The sequence below is a fragment of the Calypte anna genome, chromosome Z, assembly GCF_003957555.1.
Source record: "Calypte anna isolate BGI_N300 chromosome Z, bCalAnn1_v1.p, whole genome shotgun sequence".
Taxonomy (NCBI): domain Eukaryota; kingdom Metazoa; phylum Chordata; class Aves; order Apodiformes; family Trochilidae; genus Calypte; species Calypte anna.
In genome coordinates, this window is record NC_044274.1 from 23,961,549 (window position 1) to 23,982,619 (window position 21,071).

Consider the following 21,071-nt stretch of genomic DNA (forward strand, 5'->3'; position numbering starts at 1 on the left):
TCTCTCCACTCCACTTCTCTCCTCACTCCACTCCCCATTCCACTCCTCCCCCCTCCCGCATGCCGCCTTCTCCGAGCGATCCTACTTCCGGTTGGGGTCAACCCTCTCGCGGAGCGGTTGGCTGGCCGATAGCCAATGGCGAGGCGAGGCGGGCAGCGCGCTGGGCGCTGGTTGGTCAGCAGCGGGGCGGGTGCCGCCTGCCAGAGGCGGAGGAGCGCGGCCGGCGGAGGTCGGGGCTGCGCGGGGAGGATGCGGCTGCGCTCGGGTGTGTTTGCCTCCTCCTGCCTCCTGCTGGAGGCCCTGGGGGTCGTGCTGTTCCTCCGCGGCTTCTTCCCGGTGCCTGTCAGATCGCTGCGCCGCAGAGAGGCCCGCGGCGATCCTCCCGCCGAACCGGCCCCGCCCGGCCCAGGTAACCCGAGTAGGCGCCACCAGCCCCGCCGCGCCCGGTCCGGCCCTGCTGGCCTCGGCCAGAACCGGAAGGAGAGCAGGGCGGGCGGGGCGGCGGAGCCCCGGTGGGGTTTCGTGTCTTGCCGTTCGCCGTTGCGTCTGCAGCTGGGGAATTTGTGTGGGGTCTTCGGGGCCTGCGGCGGGCAGGGCGGGCCCCGTGACGGCGGGCCCCTGGATGCTGCAGCGCGGCTTGCTGTAGCACCGTCGTGTTTCCAGGCCTGTTTCCCAAATAACTTGGAACTTAGCTAATTGTGCATGTAGTTACCGGTCACTGCTAGCTCTATCCACTCACGGTCGCAAAAAAGCTATAAGCATCAGCTCTCGCAGTTTCATAGGTTGTGCTTTCTTTGTCGTTTTATACCTGTTACCACTGATGCGGCCGTCATACCCATGCTCGGTAATGGTAAGTTGTTCGTGTTAAAAAATGCCGCTTCACTTATAACCCTTCACGTGCTTGCTCTGTTAACCTACTGGTTGTGTTGCACTTGTGAATCCTTGTTTTGGTTTTGTGGGACTGGTCTAGTGCCACTTCAGTGAGACTTCTGTAGCGAGGAAAGCAGCTGTGATAATATGGATTTCCTTCACAGTCTGGTCAGATTGCAAAATGCGCAACATACATTACTGTTTCTCCGAAATCATGATCTCATGATCATCTTGCTGTACTCCTTAGCTGAAATTATTAAACTAAAGTTTGCTAGCATCTTTTGCATGAAGAGTAAAGGAGGTGCTGATACTGTCTAGTCACAATTTGTATTAAAATAATGTGAAGAAGAGAAATGTGTACTTGAAGAAGTATTTTTTACCAGTGTGTGAAGATTTTGAAGTGAAACGCTTGTTCAGTGGACAGCTGAATTGAGTAATACCTTTCTTATACAAAGCTCTTGCCTGAGACATCTGCTTATGGTTAACTCGGTGGAACGGGGTTGTAACTGCCAAACTTCATCTCTAGCTGCTTTTTATTTTTAATTTTTTTTAGAGTGTATGACACTGTGTGTTGGCATAGGCTTACTTAAATGGTGAGAAATAGTGGAGGGAGAAGAAAGTTTTGTAATGTTGAGTGTGGTGCGCTGATATCACTTAAGCAGAAACACTGAAGGAATCTAATCTGGTATCAGACCTGAGTGGATGCTGCCAATGGTAGGTTGCTTTTTAGCTGGAGATTACCAAGGCTGTCAAAGATGTCAGATAGGCTGCTGTGAGTCATCAGTAGCATTATCAGGAGGCTAACACTGAGGGACACTTGTTTGGGTGAAAGGAAAGCAGCAGACATTTGGGTTTGTAGAGGACTGATTTTACTGGTTTGAATTGAAGTGTATAAATGTGTATCACAGGGCTCTACATTTTAAATATAGGCCTGTTACTGGGAATCCTGGGTACAGGCAGACAAAAATGCACTGGCAGTGGAAGTACTTCCTTTCTATAGTTTTTGGGGTGCAATGTGCTTGCAGTGATATCTTGCTCTGAATGATAAACTCTGAAGGCAGGGAACTGCTTACTAAAGAAGCCTTATACAGGCGGCTTCCAACCTACTTTAGATCTCTTCAGAAAAAAATATTCTTCAGTGCTTCTGCATTTCCTGAATGTTTCACTTTGAGAAGCAACCCTGACTGCCATTCAATTTATGCTGCCTCACCTGTGGGATGTCTGGTAAAGTTGTGTAGTTGCTTGTATACCAGTGAATCCCTTCAGCACATCACTGTGGTGACTTTTTTGTACACCCTGCGGTTTTCAGCACTGCTTACAGAAGTCCAGCTTCATTTAAAGTAACTGCTTCCTAAATAATAACAGGGATAAATAAGCAAACTGCATGGCAGGGATTGCACAACATGTTGCTCTAGCTATCATGTAATAAGTATTTTCAGGTGGTTTGTAAGCAGGTTCTAATTCCTTTGCATTTCTCAACACTCAGACTTAGTGATGAGTAACACTGTAGGAGTGAGTTGTGAGTAAGGTGCCTGTGTTTATGATATGAACATTTTTTGGTGTCCTGCAAGTTTTATTTTTTAAAGCAACTGTTGGGGTGTAACAGGATTCTTTTCTCAAGTGAACAATGATAGCACTTGGAGGAAATGGCCTGAAGTTGCAACAGGGGAGGTTTGTACTAGGTACGAGGAAGAGAGAGTAGTCAGGTGTTGGAAGGGGCTGCCCTGGGAGGTGGTGGAATCACCATCTTTGGAAATATTTAAAAACTGTGTAGATTACATGCTCAGGACATGCTCTAGTGGGTGATACAGAGGTTGATATGTGTGCTTTATTCGGGAGGGGATGCTGACAGTTGGGTGTGGTGATCTTATGTTCTCTTCCAACTGTGATGATTATGTATGTGGATTATTAGAAAGATTTAACTAACAGTACAGTGAACCCAGTTGTGCTTTTCTTTTTTTTTTTTTTTACTGAAAGCCAAAGCATGCCTGGCAACTTGGTAATTCCATCCTGGGAAAAACATTGTAATTTTACTGAAAGTTGCTGACAATTAGCATTTTGTTTTTGAGATTTTCTTCTCCCTCCTGTGGTTCCTCCCTCTGCAGTGTCCTTATCTGCAAAAGTCACTAGCAGTAAGGATTCTGTGAACATCAGTTTTTTGATGCTTATCAATGCACCCAAAAATACAGTTTTTGAGGATATTCTGAAGCTCTCTTTTTAGAGGAAACATTATCTATGACCTTTCCAAATTGTCAACCACTTACTAAGAAACGCATCCAAAGGAGTGTGAACCCCCTAAACTTTATATAACACATGTATTGAGTGGCTGATTAATCACAATGTTGTCTGAGATCCATGGGTAGGATCAATTCTGCTTCAGTTTTCATAGAATCATAGAATGGTTTGGGTTGGAAGGGGCCTTAAAGATAATCTAGTTCTACCCTGACTGCATGGGCAGGGACACTAGACCAGGTTGCTCAAGGCCCCATCCATCTTGTTCTTGAACACTTCAGGCAGGGGGCAGCCACAACTTCTTTGGGTAATCTGTCCAGCATCTCAGTGCCCTCACAGGAAAGATTTTTTTCCTAATGTCTAGCCTAAATCTCCCCTCTTCAAGTTTTAAACTATTTCCTCCAGTCTTCTTGCTGCAAACCTGTGCTAAAAGCCCTATCCCAGCTTTCTTATAAGCCCGCTTCAGACATTGGAAGGTTACTGTAAGGTCACCTCAGAGCCTTCTCTTCTTGAGACTAAACAACCCCAACTTGCTTAGTCTGTTTTAGATGCTTTAGATGCTTTAGACCTCTGATAATTTTAGTGGCTCTTCTCTGGACATGCTCAAGGAGCTCTATGTTCTTCTTATGTTGGAGACTCTAGAACTGGACACAGTACATGAGGTGGGGTCTCATAACAGCAGAGAAGAATCATCTCCCTTGGGTGGCTGTCTCTGCTTCTTTTGCTGCAGCCCAGGACATGGTTGGCTTTCTAGGCTGCAGGCACACATTGACAGCTCACAATTTTTGTTTGCACAAACCCAGTTCTAAAGCCTATCAAGGTCCCTCTGCATGGCATCCCTTTCCTTCAGTGTGTTGACTTCACCACACAGTTTGGTGTCATCAGCAAACTTGCTGAGGGTGCATTCAATTCTGCTGTCCAAGTCACGGGCAAAGACATTAAATAGCACCTGAGTACTGACCCTTGAGGAGCACCACTCATCACACATCTCCATTTGGACACTGAGCCATTGGTCACAACTCTTTGAGTGCAACCATACAGTCTGTTCCTTACCCTATGACTGGTCCATCTATCAAATCTGTATCACTCCAGTTTAGAGACCAGAATGTCATGTGGGACAGTGTCGAATGCTTTGCACAGGTTCAGGTAGATGTCATCTGTTGTTATGTCTTTGTGCACTTATGTGACCCCATCATAAAAGACCACCAAATTAGTTCAGGCAGGACTTGCCCATAGTGAAGCCATTGGCTGTCAGCAATCACCCTTTTATTGTTCACATGCCTGAGTAGAGCCTTCAGGAGGATCCATGGAGGAGGATCCATGATCTTGTCAGGCACAGAGGTGAGACTGACTGGCTTGTGGTTCCCTGGGTCATCTTTTTTTCCATTTTTGAAAATGGGGGTTCTGTTTCCCCTTTTCCACTTAGCAGATACTTCACCATACCAAATATGATGGACAGTGGCTTTGCAACTTCATCTGCCAGTTCTTTCTGGAGCTGTGGGTCCCATGGACTTGTTCACCTTCAGGTTCTTTATGTGGTCTCTTCATCTATACTGGGGGATCTTCCTTCGCCCAGTCCCTGCCTTCAGCTTCTATAACATGAAGAGTGTGCCCAGAGACTTTGCTAGTGAAGACAGAGGCAAAGGAGTCATTGAGTACCTTGGCCTTTTCTGCATTTTGGATGACCAGCTCTCCTGTTTCCTTCTGGATTGGGCCCACGTTTTCCCTGATCTTCCTCTTATAATTGACCTATTTATAGAAATTTTTCTTGTTGCCATTACCCCACCTTGTCAGATCCAGTTCTCTTTGTGCTTTTGCTTTCCTAACCTGATCGCTTGCTTCTCTGACTACTTCTCTGTATTTCTCCCAGGGTATCTGTCCTTGCTTCCATCCTCTGTAAACTTTTGTTTTTACCTTTAAATGAGTCAAGGAGTTTCTTGATAATCAATGCCGGCCTCCTGGCACTCCTGCCTGCCTGTTTTGTCCATCTGTGTTTTTTTTTTCCTGGTAGAGGTATGGGACCTGTAGAGGTTGGGCCAAAAAATTCCGCTGTAAAAGATAAATGTTACCATGTGGACAAAACTCAATGCATGTGAAGAGTTGCTGAAGCCAGCAGCACAAGAGGAACAAGAGGTGGGCTTGAAGGCTTGACAGTGCCTGCTACCTGACACACAGCAGTGTTTTGCTGTACCTGCCCATATAGCAAGTTTTGGGGAGTCTGGTGTAGGAATGTGGCCTTTCAGCTGCCATCACCAAACTATCCTGGCATATGGTCTTCTGTCTTGAAGGGCACAAGTGTGCACAAATATTTCCCTTCAAATTTATGTGAAGCAGTTCCGCTTCTCTTGCAGTGGGATTTGATGAGGCATTGCTTGAGATATGGTCTGATGTTCAAAATCGGATATGAGCACAGATAAATGCTGCATCTTTTTTCCTAACAAAAGTTGTCTGTTAGATATATGTAGTTTACTAAATTAATCCCAAAGAAGCTAGCATCCCTTCTTATTCTTTGAATCTTCTTCATTTCAGTGCTTACCCTCAGTTCTTCCAATTTCACATTGTGCATTCCATTCACATTGTATTTTCCTTCCTAGTCTGTATTGGATGTGTTGCTGTTCTTGTGTCCTTCCTATGCTGGATGGCTTTCTCTGGTTGCTTCTCATATTTACTATCATTTGCAGCTTCTCACTGATGAAAGTAAAGTTAATAAGGAAGCTGGAAGCACCTCATTCCTTTCGTGAAGTTGTCCTTTAAATTCTGTCTAACCATTGTTAAAATTTGTTGATAACTTTTATAAACGCTTTCTGTTTTTGTTTAGGAATGGTTTCTAATTGGACCAAGATTCCATCACCGCTTTTCAAAAAAGTTGTCATTGTGTTGATAGATGCTTTGAGAGATGACTTTGTATTTGGATCCAAAGGTAAACAGTTCATGCCATATACAACACAAGTTGTTGAAAAAGGGACATCCTACAGTTTCATCGCTGAAGCAAAACCTCCCACTGTGACCATGCCTCGGATTAAGGTAAGTGGGTTTTTTTCCACTTAGGAGGGTGCTTCCATTTAAGAAAGTTTTGAAAGTTGGGTGTTTCATATGCATGCAGTTGGCATAGGGGCAGGTTTGTTGGACTACTGCAAATAATGGCTGAGAGTTGCTTTGCTATAGTTGTGCCCGTAGTAAGAATCCCGATTTGCTGTATCTTCCTGCCTTTTGGCTGTGTCGTGAAAATACTTGATCACCCAGGCTTTTCTGCGACAGATCTGAGTGACATTTCTTGCACTGAAGAAGCTGAGAGAGTGAGCCCTGGTAGGTCAGCTAGAAGGATACTGGGAGTTAGGGAGTGTCAAGTCTGGTGACACCTGAGGGGTGGACTTAATTTTCAAGAAGATTCTTAATTACACTTATGAATATGTTACCATTGTTATTGCTGTGTCAAGTCAGTTTACTAAGGAATTGAAAACTGTCTTTTTGGTGATTTAATGACCAGTATATTGTGAATTTCAGCTGACTTAACAAAACTTTTGATGCCAGGTAATTAACAAAATATTGCTTTTAGTTTTCTGTAAAGAAGGTATTATCTCTGATGTCAGCTAGCACTGTGGTGATGGGATGTGGCAGCTTCTGTTCTTTACTGAAAATGTAATTCCTCTGCCTGCTGCTTCATTGCTTCCTCTTATAATGTCTTCTGAATATTGGAAAATTTGTGGTTTCTGCTAATATATCTCTATTTTATTCTTGTTTTATGTAGGCTTTGATGACAGGTGGCATACCTGCTTTCATTGATGTTATTGTGAACCTCAATTCTCCAGCTCTGTTGGATGATAACCTGATATGGCAGGCAAAAACAGCTGGGAAAAGAATAATCTTTTATGGTGATGATACTTGGGTTAAATTGTTTCCAAAACATTTTGTGGAATATGATGGAACAACTTCCTTTTTTGTGTCAGATTTTACAGAGGTGAGAGGATTTGTATAATCTCAGATTAAATAATATGAGTTAAAACACACAGTGGCACCTTCACGAATGAGTGAATAAAACTGTCCTTGCTCTGAAATGCAAACCTCGCAATTAAATAGAAATACATGTATTTTTGGTGTTGGCAATGTGGGGTTGAACGTTTCAGTCCCTTATGCATATGTTGTGGGAATTGTTTGGATGATACAGTGACAGAGGGTGTGTTACTGTGTAACTGTCCTAAACCTATGATATCCTCACAAAACCTATGGCAGAAATTTAGATCGCTTGCTTTGTTTAAGAATTACACTGTCCATTTTTTAGTTCACTATCACATTTACATTAGTATGTACTGTCTTTTAAAAAAGACTTATTAATGTGTAATCTTGGTTTCTTAGAGGCATGCTTTCTATAGTATTTATAGTTGTTTTTATGAATTGCAATATGAGTAGTGTTTAAGTAGGTTATCAAAAAGGAAGCATAGACAGTAAATGAAAGGAGTTGTGAAAATTCATATTTTGGGCACACTAAAAGAGTAAATAATTAATATTTTTCACCTTTATGATTTGAAAAAAGTCAGGCCATTGCCTTGCTGCTACTGATGTAAGTATTTTATTACAATGTTTTTTTAGATAGCTATATCCAGAGTGATATCTGAAGTGATGTTACATGTGAAATTATGTAAGGGTTGTTAATATCCAGGGAGAAAAATATGCTACTAGAAATAAGCTGTCAACCTAAGCAGGAGAACATGCAGTTTTCAAATTTTTTTTCTTTCCTGCTATGTTGTTGTCCTTTTTCTTACAGCAAGCCTTTTGTGTTCGCACAGTAGCAAAAATTGAGTTGAAAAAGCAAGAGGGATTTTTTTTCTCCTGCGCTTCCAAGCACCAATGAGAGGCTTTTCCCACGCTTCTTGTGAAGTGATAAATCAAGAGTGTGAAGTGACTGAAAATTTCCTGAAGTAGCTTGAAGAAGTATCTGTGGAAGCGTAGGAACCAATTTTCTCTATACATAATCTGATGCCTCATAATCAGAAAGCAGTGAAATGAATCTGTTTAGTAAGATGTATTTTTTTGACTGCCTGACATTTGCCTAAATTGACATGATTTTTTTTTTCCTCGGTAACGTTGTGAGCTATTGTAATTCTCATTGGATTTTACAGAATTTTCATGGATAGTGTGTAATTTTTCTTTGCTTTTTAGAAAAAGGGAATTATTCTTATCTTTTAATCGGTTTCCTTTTATTTCTGAGGTTGATGATAATGTTACCAGGCATTTGGATAGAGTGTTAAAGAGAGAAGACTGGGATCTTCTAATACTGCATTACCTGGGACTCGACCATATAGGACATATGACTGGACCAAACAGCCCATTAGTGGGACCGAAACTTCATGAAATGGACAACATCCTGAAAAAGATTCATATTTCGCTTCTTTCAAAGGTAATATAGCTTCTTGGATCAATGTCTTTTAGTTGTGGACTAACATTAAAATGCTTGCTTTTTTGTCTGTGGTAGCTTTTTTATGCCTAGACCAAAGTGGGTATTCCTCTGTTCTTTTCCTTCCCTGACCATTTTCTAGGCAACACTATAGTCTAGCATTTTTAAAGCTTTACTGACTGACCTTAGTAACATCTCTAAGCAGTGTTTTCTGATGAGCTGTGGGAAATAAGTCCCCCTTAGTGTGCAGAAAGAAGAGAGGAATGTATGCCAAAATTCTTTTATTGCTTATGAGTTGAAACGATGCTTGGTATCCTTTCTTGTAATAGGATTCAGGAGAAATCACCATGGTTTTGGTTTCTGCAGTTCTGAAGCCATAGCTAATTCTTAGATATTGAGAAGATTCAAGTGGAAATAGTGATTGTAAACAGCATTTTTCTTATGCACATAAATTATGAAATCTGAATCTGTTTTTAGATTTGGAAATATAAGATGTCACTTACCTTAATAGTCTAGATGTTGAAATACCAAGTTCTACTTCCAAGTGGCCTGAAGATTTTTTCTTGTTTATTTTTGGCAACTACAATTCAGAGTAGTTGCTCATGAAATTTTTAGACAAATGGATGATACTATCGTATGAAAAAAGAGGTTAAATCCTGCTTGTGGAACTTATAATCTCATGAATGTAGCAATGGTTTTGCCATATGTCCATATACGTTATAGTTTAGTTTCATTTTTTTTGTTTTGTGTTTAGTTTTTATGTTCTTCCAAATATATACAAGCCTCTTATTTCTGTTTTGAGTACAGAAACATTAAAAACACTTTATTTGTGGATACAGCGGGTACTGGCAATAACTAGAGATGATAAAGTGGCTTTTTTATGGAATTACAATGTTTATTCTTGCTGTCTTTGATTTGTTGGGTTCAAATTGTTGGTCAGGCCCTAGTTATGCTTCTCTTTCTCTTTATTTGGAAAAATAAACATAGTTTCCTTTCAGTCCAATCAGATTTCTATTCCAAAAGCACTTGAGATATTAGAAGCAATTAGAAATAGGATTATATTTTTCTATTAGATTAATATTTGTAATAATAACTCTGATCTCCATTGCTGGAAAAATCCTTGCAAGAATACTTTTGAATAGATTAATACCTGCTATAGCAGAGGAAGTCCTACCTGAAAGCCAGTGAGGTTTCAGAGCCAAGAGGAGTACCACAGACATGGTATTTGTACTCAGACAACTGCAAGAGAAGTGTAGGCAACAGAACAAAGGTCTTTATGTGACATTCATTGACCTCACTAAAACTTTTGTCACTGTGAGCAGAAAGGGCCTGTGGCAGATCTTGAAACGATTGGGATGCCTCCCCAAGTTCCTCAAAATGGTCATCCTGCTACATGAGGATCAGTGGGGCCAAGTCAGATATGGTGATGCACTCTCTGAATCCTTCCCAATAATCAATGGTGTGAAACAAGGCGGCGTTCTCACACCCACTTTATTCACAATCATATTCAGCATGATGCTCCAAATGGCCACAGCAGACCTCGATGAAGAAAATTGCATTAACATCTGATATGGTACTGATGGAATCCTCTTCAGCCTAAGGTGATTGAAGGCCCACACCAAGACCTTAAATCAGAGTCCCAGAGTTGCTTTTTGCTGATGATGCCACACTCGTTTCTCACACAGAAGCACCTCTGCAGTGCATAACATCCTGCTTTACAGAGGCTGCAGGTCTTTTTGGGCTGGAAGTGAACTTGAAGAAGACAGAAGTTCTCTACCAGCCTGCACCACAGGAAGACTTCCATCATCCCTACATCAAATTGGTGAGTCAGCTAGAGACAGTCCAGCAGTTCTGCTATCTGGGATGCATTATTTCCTTGGATGCCAAGATCGATAAAGAGACAGACAACAGATCAGCAAAGGCATACAGAGCATTTGGAAGGCTTCATAAAAGAGTCTGAAGCAATAAGCACCTGAAGAAAAGTACAAAGATTAGTGTCTACAGAGCCATTGTACTGTCTACTCTTTTATATGGGTCTGAATCATGGGTCATCTGCCACCACCACCTGTGACTCCTTGAACACTTCCCTCAGTGCTGCCTCTGGACAATCCTAAATATCCACTGGACTGACTACATGACCAATGTTACTGGCCTTGAACAGGCAGGGGTCACCAGTATGGAGGCCATGATACTGAGGATGCAGCTGTGCTGGGCAGGGCACATCTCCAGGTTGGAGGATCAGCCCCTCCCTAAGATTGTGCTGTATGGTGAACTTGCAACAGAGGAGCCCCGAAGAAGAGATACAAGGACTCCCTGAAACAATCCGTCAACTGTGGCCATATTGACTGCCATTGATGCTTCCCTCTGGCCTCCAGTCGGGAGACATGGAGACACCATCCATAACGCTGCTGCCTCCTTTGAGAGCACAGTAGGATCAGTCTTAAGGAGAAGAGACACCGCAGAAGGAACCGTGCCTTGGCTGTCCCCTCCCAAGAGACTTTCTGCTGTGCCTTTTGCAGCCACGCTGCCTGTCCCTCATCAGCCATCAGCGCGCTTGCGGCAAGTGTGGGGAGAGAGCCCTTCTGAAATCTTCGTTCACGAAGCCAAGCCATGATGATGATTTGTAATAATACTAGTTTAGCATTTATGTTATATTAAAAACTCAACAGAGGTGCAGAAATAACTTGACACAGCTTGTGGGGGAACCAACTAGGAAATGCACCCTGCTGGACCTGCTGCTTGTGAACAGAGAAGGACTTGTGGGTGGTGAGAGATTCAGAGGCTGTCTTGGGCATAGTGATCATGAAATTATAAACTTTCAATACTTCTAGATGTAAGAAGGGTCAGCAGAACTTCTAGCTTGGAGCTTGTAAGGGCAGACTTACAAACTTCTTACAGACTCCTGTTCAGGAGACTGGTTGACAGTCTATTGGGAAGCACAAAGGAGTCCTGGAAGGATGAATGGTCTTTTAGAAGAAATTGTTGAAGACACAAGAACAGGCTCTTCCTGTGTCTCCTCCAGCCGAAAGATGAGCTGGAAGGGAAGAAGACTGGATTGGCTGAATAGAGATTTGGCTGGGACTTTGAGTAAGAAAAGGAGAGGGTTTGGCCTTTGGAAGAATTGGCAGGCAACCAAGGAGGACTGCAAATACGTTGTTAATCTATGCAGGGAGTAAATTAGAAGAGCCTAACTAGAACTAAATGTTGTTGTTGTCTAAAAAGACATTAATAATATGTTTCTACACATACATTAACAACTAAGGAGGGTTTATTGGATGTGGGAGTAAATATAGTGGCAAAGGCTGAGTAAAGGGCTAAAGTACTTAATGACTTCTTTGCCTCAATCTTTAGTAGCAGAACCAATTAATTTCCAAGTACCCAGCTCCCCTGAGCTGAAAGTTAGGGCTGAGGAGAAGAATGGAGCCCCTGTAAGCCAAAGGGAGATGGTTTGCTACCTGCTACACCACTTAAAGACACTCAGAAGTCTATGGGGCCAGCCATAGACTATGGGAATTCAGCCAAGGGTGCTGAAGGAGCTGGGGGAAATGTTCTCCAACTGGCTTTCTATCATCTTTCAGCAGTCCTGGCTAACTGCGGAGGTCCCTGTTGGCTAGAGAATAGAAAATATGACACCTGTACAAGAAGGGCCTGAAGGAGCATCTGGGGAGCTACAAGTCTGTCAGTCTGACTTTGGTGCCAGGGGAGGTTATGGAGGAGATCATCTTAAGTGTCCTTGTATGGCACACCTGGGACAAGCAGGTGATCAGGCCCAGTCAGGAAGGGGTCTGTGAAAGGCAGGTTCTGCCTGACCAGCCTGATCTCCTCTGATGAGGTGACCCACTTAGTGGGTGAGGGAAATAGTATGGATGTTATCTACCTTGATTTTAGTAAAGCCTTTGCCACAATTTCCTGCAGCATTCCCCTGGAGAAACTGGCTCCTCATGGCCAGGACTGAACTAGTCTTCCCTGAGTAAAACGATGCTTGGATGGCTGGGCCCAGAGAGTTGTGGTGAATGGAGTTACATTCAGTTGGTGGCTGGTCACAAGTGGTGTTCCCCAGGCTGTAGTACTGTGGCCAGTCGTCTGGACAACAGGATTGAGTGCACCCTCAGTAAGTTTGCAGATGACACCAAGCTGTGAGGGAGTGTTGGTCAGCTAGAGGATAGGAAGACTGTGCAGAGGCATCTGGACAGACTGGACCTAGGGAATGAGGCCAATTGTGTGAGGTTCTGCAAGGCCAAAAATTGGGTCCTGTGCTTGGTTCACAACAACCCCATGCAACGCTACAGATTTGGGAAAGATGGCTGAAAAGCTGCACAGTGGCATAAGACCTGGGTGAGTTGATTGACATCTGAATATGAGCCAGCAGTGTGCTGAGGTGGCCATTCCTGGCTGGTGTCAGAAGTAGTGTGGCCAGAGGACAAGGGAAGTGATTGTGTCCCTGTACTTGGCACCTTGAATACTGTGTTCAGTTTTGGGCATGTCACTGCAAGAAGGACATGGAGTTGCTGGAGTGTGTCCAGAGAAGGGGAAGAAGTTGATGAAGGGTCTCAAGAAATAATCTTAGGGAAATAATCTGAGGGAATAATCTGAGGGAATGGAGGTTGTTCTGTCTGATGAGGGGAGACCTTGCTTTCTACAACTACCTGGTAAGAGGTTGTAGTGAGATGGGTGTTTGTCTCTTTTCCCAAGTAGCACACAATAGAGCAAGAGGAAACAGCCTCAAATTGTGCCAGGAGGATTTAGAATGATATTAGGAAAAATTTATTGTCAGGCTTGTCAGAAACTGGAACAAGCTGCCCAGGGAAGTGTTTTGGTTGCCATCCTTGCAGGTTTTTTAAAGGCATGTAGATGTGGTGCTGAGGGACATGGTTTTAGTGGTGGACTTGGGTGATGCTAGGCTAATGGTGGTCAAAAATGGTTATATTATTCTATATTTCTAAATTGAGGGGGTGAATACTTCTAATGCTGCTGGTCCTGAACTCCTGTTTTTCTTCCCACAGTATCACTTGCATTTAATCACTCAGACTGTTTCTTGTGACTTTGTGAGAGTGTTTTTTAAAACTTTTTGTGTTTTTTTGTATCATACTGTATTTTGTATTTTATTTGTATTTTTGTATTTTGTATTGTATTTTGCAATGTACTGACAAATACATTAGATACGTATGTGTGCCTTAACTGTTAAAAATGAATGTTAATGCATTGCTCTCAGTTGTAGGCATGTCTTATAATCTGCCTCAGGTGTAATGAGCCAGTTTTAAAAACAGAATTTATTTTGTGAAGTACTAATGAGTAAAAACTATAGAAATAATGAAACATTATATATACATATCTTGTTTGTACAATAACCAAAATATATTTCTGTTACATGCAGGAAGAGGATTCTCTGCCCAATTTGCTAGTTGTTTGTGGGGATCATGGGATGTCTGAAACAGGTAGTCATGGTGGTTCTTCAGAAGGAGAAATTCTCACACCATTGCTGTTTATCAGCTCTGCTTTTGAAAAAAGAAGTGGTAAGAATTGAAAAAGCATGACCTTTTCTAGAACATGGAACCATCTCTGATAGAAAGTGGGTCTAAAATTCTTTTGGAACAGTGCTTTGGTTTGTTTTACAGTTATATGGCAAAGCCCATTCTGTGTGACCTAAAATTATGCTTTTGCTAGAGTTTGCTTCTGTTTCATGTTGAAACCAAGAAGTTTTCTAAACACTGAGAACTGGGTATCTCTCAGAGATAAACTTTTTGCTGCACTATCTTACTTGAGTATTGAGACCTCATAAGATCTTTTGTTGGGATCCTGGGATCCTGGTAAATAGGATTAGAAATAAAACCCTATTTGTAACGAGTTCTAAGTTGTGTCTTTTTTTGGCCAGGATAGTTCCCTGGCCTCCATTCTTCCCTCTCAAACAGCCAGCATGGAGGAGTTAACAATTTCTAATGCTAAAAGCAGCAGAAAAGGAGAATAATCACTCTTGTGAAGGCATAAAGGGATGACAACAGTGAAAACATCACTATTGATAGCTAAGCACTAAGGAAAGAAACTGCAGCCTAAGTGTACTTACTGTGTAATTGGGCAGTTGATTTTTAAATCCCTAATGTGAGTTTATCTGTATCTGAAACTAATTTTCAACTTGTATAATACAGTTTAAGGTAAGAGGTAAGAAGGGAACAGTGTGCTAGAGAATCTTTAGTTTAATTTGTGAAGTCTTGATTAAATAAGCTCCTTGTCTGAGTGAATTGATAAAATGTAGTTATAACAGGAGTATTTCCCTCAATATAATAATTCGCTGTGTCTTTTGTTCTGACTCTTGCTCATTTCCATCTGATTTTCTTGCTTCAAAAGTCTGTTTGCAAAGCCTTGCTTTGCTTATCTTGCTGGAGGTTCTTGCAGCATACAGAAAGTACATTTATGTGTCTGTCATTCATAAAGCTGTTGTCTAGCTGCAATGGAAAGCATAGCTTAAAGAGTCACTGCAATCTTTTCAGATATAAAACCAAAACTAAGCCAAGAGCTGACCAAAGCTCTGAAGTAAGTTTTTGCCTTGTATGTTTCATCAGTGTGTGTTGATAAGCAAGGCACATGAGTGTAGATTCTGTAAATGCAATCTGTTGTTCATTGGGATTACTTTCTGTTAGGTTTAAAGTGAATGATACATTCGTAATACAGTGAAATACATCTATTCACCTGTGTTTTGGGGTCCCGTTATTGTTTTCTGTTGGTGGCCATGTAAATACCCAGCAGCTTGCTGCTCATTGCTACAGTAATCAGAATTCTAGTGACTGCTCCTTACGATCCTACTGTAAACAAAATGTACAGTCAGTAATTTGGTAGGCCTCAAAATAGTAATCCTGTGGGCTTTTTCATTTAGTATGCTGTCAGAATATTACTCATGTAGCCTTCTATAGAGATGTGTCACTCATAATTGCCTAAATGCTTTTGGTGCTTTGGCTTTTTTTAACTAGTTAGAAACTTGCCTTGAGATGAAATCTATAAACTAACATATAGATACTCATGCAAAGAGACTCTAGGGATTATAGATGGCATTCTGTACGAGCATGGGATTAATCAACGCTAGATGAGAAATGAGACTTGTAATGCTCTTAAAGGGAGCCTTAAGAGACATAAACATTTTATGTATAACTCTTTCTGTACTTAAGTCAAAACACTCGATGCCTGGAGTTACAAAGAGAACAAACTAAAAGCACAGTAGGAAAGCACTTATGTAACTAGTAAAGCACCTAAAGAAACAATTAGCAAGACAAAAAAAGGTTAGGTACCACAGTGAAATCTATGTAGGTGTGCAACTGAAGGCTAATCCTGCTAACTGCAGTAAGGTAATGGGATTCTGCAGAGAACCCTTTAAAAATCACTGTGACTCATGGATTTGGGCTTCAGGAATCTGCATCTGACCTCTAATTCTGTTTAACTAACAACGTGATATTAATTGGATTTGGATCTTGGACTGTTGTGATTATATCAAGTATATATCAAGTCAGCTTTATTTTAAATTCTCATTCTTTTTTTATTCTTTAAATTGTTCTGCTGCAGTGCCTTCTAGTCTTTCTAATGTGAAAGTTAAACCCTCTTAGGATGCATGCTGCAACTTGATATTAAGGTGATGTCTTGGACCATCTTTTCTTCTAGTTGTATAACATTTCTGTTGTTTTAACAGTAGTTGCTATCATTGACGAGTGATACTTGTTGAATATTGAATAAAATTTTGTTTTACAACAGTAGTTGAAGAAGATGATTAGCTTTCTGTCAGTCACTTGAAACAGATGATTTAGCACCAATGAAAAAAATTGAACGAGATTCCAACTGTCTCTGGAGAAGTGGAATGGGCCTATTAAAGCAATACTTCTTTTTATTGTTGATTCTAGGTCCTCTAACTCAGCCTGAGCTTGTGCAACAAACAGATTTAGCTAGCACACTGGCAGTAGGTCTTGGTCTACCAATTCCAAGAAACAGTGTTGGGAACCTCATATTTCCAGTTGTGGGAGGCAGGTCAATGAGAGAACAGCTACGTTTTGTGCACCTGAATGGCTTCCAGCTTAGCAGACTGCTGCAAGAGAATACACCTGCATATGAAAAAGGTAAGTCAGATAAAGAAAAACAAATTACATATGCAAAAGGATATTGTTTCTTACACAATTTGGGCTTTTAGATTAGCATGACACTGCAGATCAGCCATTCAGTTGAGAGTAGCATTTGGAGAAATAGAGCAGAGTTCAGTTCTTACTGTAACCTGCTTCAGCTCCTGCCTCTGAATAAAGTTTTTTTAATGACCAGTGCTACTCCTAGTAGGCAACAGAGCTGAAATAGTGATTAAAGAGTAAGATTAAAGTAAAACTGCCAATGTAGTTAAATCTCAGTGGTTTCAAGTCTGTTGTTTGTTAGGTATCATACTTAGGGCACTGATTCTGAGCTATTCAGAGTAATTGCACAAGGTAGTGAGTTTTCTATTTTAAATAAAAGAATGCTCCAGTTAAGCTGGGAAATAATTTGGAATAAGTTATCGTTTTATTTCATTCTTATGTTTAAATGTACTTGGAGTGAAAACCAGGATAACTGTAAAGTTGCTTATGAAAAATACACGAGTACATTTCTATGTGTGTGTGTATTTGGAAGAAATTTGGAAGAAAGACAGGTAGGAAAAAAATTAACCAAACAAAGCGAGATCTAGTATTTTGTTAGGAAGCATGATACCAGCTGCTGTAATGAAAGCAAGTAAATATAATTATGTGAAAAAAAATGAGTCATAGGATTAAGGAGAATATTTCACCATGGACATCAGAGGATGATGTTGTCTTAAATTGAAATTGACTTTGAAGCTTGAAGTCCCTGTCACTTGATTTATAATCTGTTGAATCATTAAAATAACTGGATGAGAATGCAGAGCTGCGTTACAGTTACGAATAATTAAAGTGGATAATGTAAAGTTTAGCAGGATGATCACTGTAGGTCAAGAATTAATTATCATTCAACATCAGGCCTTCTAACCATAATTAAACCCTGTACAGGAATCTAACAAAACAAATGCCGCTTATGGCAGCAAAGTGTCAGTAGCAGGACCCATGCTCCATCTATTCTGATATTTTTTTCTGAGAAACTTCCTCATTTAAAGTGGTTGTATCTAAGAAGAAACTTGTTCTCTTGGTGAAGCTCAGGATGTGGTTGTATAACTGAAAATTCCAGCACAAAACTCCATCTGAGAGTATTTCTGCAAGCACTGGCAGAATAGGTTGAAGTTTCTAATAGCTTCTGGTTTGCATCTTAATTTTCATTTTAATTTTGTCCAGGAACAGCTTAATTTCAATTTGTAGCTTTCATCTGAGAAATTGAAATTAAAATTGCTGAGGATGGAAATCTGAGATATATTTATGCTACATGATTTTGACTGCAAACTGCTGTAGAGGTGCTACCCTACTAGAAAGGGGTTTGGAGGGCAAAGTGTTCATGATGAGCGATCGAAGCTGTGGTAGCTTTATTTACAGGCTCTTAAGGTGAATTCTGCCTGCTGCTGCTAACTTCCTAGAGAGTCCTGTTTTTCTTAGTCCTAGATATGTGTCCTAGATATGCAAGGCTGTAGCTTAAAGCTTTGGTCAGGATGATTAATAATGGCATGGAAAGAGATGTACTGTTTATTGTAAGCTATAGCATAATGTATACATTGATCTTTTGAGAAATGTTTGTTCCCTTTTTAATGCAAAAAGATTAAATCAGCTGTCAGTTGAGGGGAACTGCAGTCAGATAGGAAGGCCAAAAGACCTTACAGGCTACTTCATGAAGAAACCATGGAGTTGCCTAGATTGAGCCACTGCAATATTAAGGAAAAGCTGAAACAGTAAGCAAAAATATCTTTATCTTCAAAAACCCTAGCTTATATTAGAAATAGTGTGGCCAACTGGACTAGGGAAACAATTGTCCCCACAATAATTGTGTTATACTTGGCACTGGTGATGTCTCACTTCCAATACTGTGTTTCGTTCTGGGCCCTTCACTACAAAAATAGCATTGAGGTACTGGAGCATGTCCAGAGAAGGGCAATGATGCTGGTGAAGAGTCTAGAACACAGATCTTATGAGCCTGAGGAAAATGGGGTTGTTTATTCTGGAGAAAAGTAGGCTGAGGGGAGGCCTTTTTCACGCTACAGCTACCTGGAAGGAGGTCTTAGTGAAGTGGGTGTTGGTCTCTTCTCTCAAGCAACAAGCAATAGAACGAGAGGAAATAGCCTCAAGTTGTGCCAGGGGGTATTTAGATTGGATATTAAGAAAAAATTCTTTACTGAAAGGATTATCAGACACTGGAAGGGGCTGCCCAGGGAAATGATGATGTTGTGTCATCATCCTTGGAGGTCTTTAAAAGACATGTGGATACAGTGCTTAGGGAGGATTGGGCACTTTTAATTTCATTGTTGGAGTTGATGACCTTAAAGGTCTTCTCCAATCTAAAGAATTCCGTCATTCTATGAAGTGTGTATTGATTATAGATGATAGATAAAAAGAGCAGAAGGGAAGCCTTAACAGCTTTATTTTTTTGAAAAAAGCCTGTTTGAAACAAACTCATTCATGCTAATGTGAGACATTAGGTTTTCTTATGATAGAAATGTACACATGTAACTAAAAAAAAAAGTCTGGAAATTGAGAGTGAAAACAGCTGGCAAAACTGAGGAAGATTAAAGAAGTATCTAGAAACAGACCTGAAGTTTCTGAGAGAGATTTTACTCAGTGTAGCATAGGCAGTTGTAAGTATCTAGCAATGCTTCCCTCAGGTTCTAAACTTCTGGACTGAATGATGAACTAAGGTTGTTTCTTTCTACACTTCACAATGTAAATGGAGGGTCATGCTTGAGAGCAAGTTTGATGCCATTATTAAAGTAAGTGTCCACTGTTTGGTTTGGAATTAATCCTGAACTTGTATTAGCTGCATGTTTCGATTAAAATAGTTTGATTGTTAATGGGAGGTTTGTATAGGGAAACTGGAGAAGTCAGCTTTACATTTTCAGTTCTGATTTTATGTTTATAAATTTTTTTTAACTGGCTGCTGCCTCTGACTTGGAATTAAGTGAAATTGTTACCAAGCAGATGCTTGGGAAGCATAGCCATTTTGCCTCATATTTAACTTACCTCGTGAGTGTCACATGCAGCAGTGACACTTATTTACCACATGTGGAGCACATTACCCACCACTTACTAAAATTCTTGTCCAGCAACTCAATCTGTGACTCTTCTTCTGTACTTATGGCATACAATTGTGCCATTAAATTGTTGAGTTCTCAAAGGAAACTGGGTAACCATGGTCCTTTGTTCCTGTCTGCAGTATCTTAAAATTATTCACTTAATGTGTACCAATGATATAAATCTGGGTTTGACTAGAGCAATCATCTTTTATAACATGGACAGATTGGGTTTGGTACTGTAGCATGGAACACAGGAGACTGAAGTGAAATAGTGCTAAAGGGAATGAAGAGAGACAGTTGGAAAAAGGCATGAAAAGGGAGCAGGACAACAGGAGAAGATGTGAAGAGAATTTATTTAGATTTCAAGATACAACTTGAACCCATTTCAGTGTTCTGTTTAATGAATAGAGTAATGTCAAATCTTAGTTTGATTGAAGCTTGTTTTAGATGATCCTTTCTGGATTTCCTCAGAAATATGAATATTTAATCATGGAAGAGAAACTTTTAAGGGAACTTTACTGTTTAAAGAACTAGGGTAGGGGAATGAAAGTCACTGTGTTCACTGACAGCTATCTCAACGTACAAGTGTTTGCTGCTGTCTGAGTTGTACTTCATAGCACATACCTGCAAGTGTCCTGCATAGTATGGTCAGTGTGCTATGGAGGGTGTTAGAAGTCTTGGAAGACCAGACTGGACATTTGGAGTTCAGCACTGCTTTCTAAAATTTTAATTCAGCCTGTAGCAGTGGTTTTGTAGAAGCTGTCTTGCCAGTGGTAAGAGACAATTCTTTCATAACTGTACAAAAAATGAACAGTGAATATTTCTGTTCTGTGAATAGAAATACGTAATCTTCTTTCATTTGAAATAAAATTGAAAGTATTTCTGAATTTAGTAGTATACTTTTGTTGAAAAGGCTTGAAAAACATGCTGGGTTTTTTTCCAGGTCTGATACACTGTTGATGCACCAAGAAGGAAAAGGCAGCATAACTTCAGTCTTTGTGACACCAAAGTAGCTTCAGCCCTTCCTTTAAACCTTGTTTTCTGAAACTGTACTGCAAATGTTGTGCACTATGCTTAGCCAAGATAAGTGTTGCAAGATAGGAAGATAATGATAGGCTTGCTACATCAAAATTTGAAAATGTGCCTTTTTGTCCCCAAGTTGTTATTAACTTTCTAGTTAAATTGCAGGGAAATTGTAAGGAATATTAATGTGAAGTGAAACTAAGAACTTATATATTGCAAAAAATACAGATGCATGTTCACACATAGAATAAACTCCAGTCAGATTAATTTTTTGAAAAAAAAATTCAATTGTTTCAATTGTTTCAATTGTTTCAATGTTTCAATGTTTCAATGTTTCAATGTTTCAATGTTTCAATGTTTCAATGTTTCAATGTT

At 40.6% G+C, this 21,071-nt stretch overlaps 1 protein-coding gene across 1 annotated transcript in view; it reads left to right on the top strand.

The window, feature by feature from the left end:
• The first annotated feature begins 231 nt into the window (after positions 1-231).
• The window catches only part of PIGG (phosphatidylinositol glycan anchor biosynthesis class G), an 88,041-nt gene continuing 67,201 nt past the window's right edge, over positions 232-21,071 (top strand). Inside the window, exons 1-6 of the mRNA XM_030467779.1 lie at positions 232-409; positions 5,921-6,126; positions 6,851-7,060; positions 8,309-8,497; positions 13,869-14,007; positions 16,375-16,587. Of these exons, the coding sequence (XP_030323639.1) occupies positions 250-409; positions 5,921-6,126; positions 6,851-7,060; positions 8,309-8,497; positions 13,869-14,007; positions 16,375-16,587 (1,117 nt within the window). The 5' untranslated portion in view covers positions 232-249. The remainder of the gene's footprint in view (positions 410-5,920; positions 6,127-6,850; positions 7,061-8,308; positions 8,498-13,868; positions 14,008-16,374; positions 16,588-21,071) is intronic.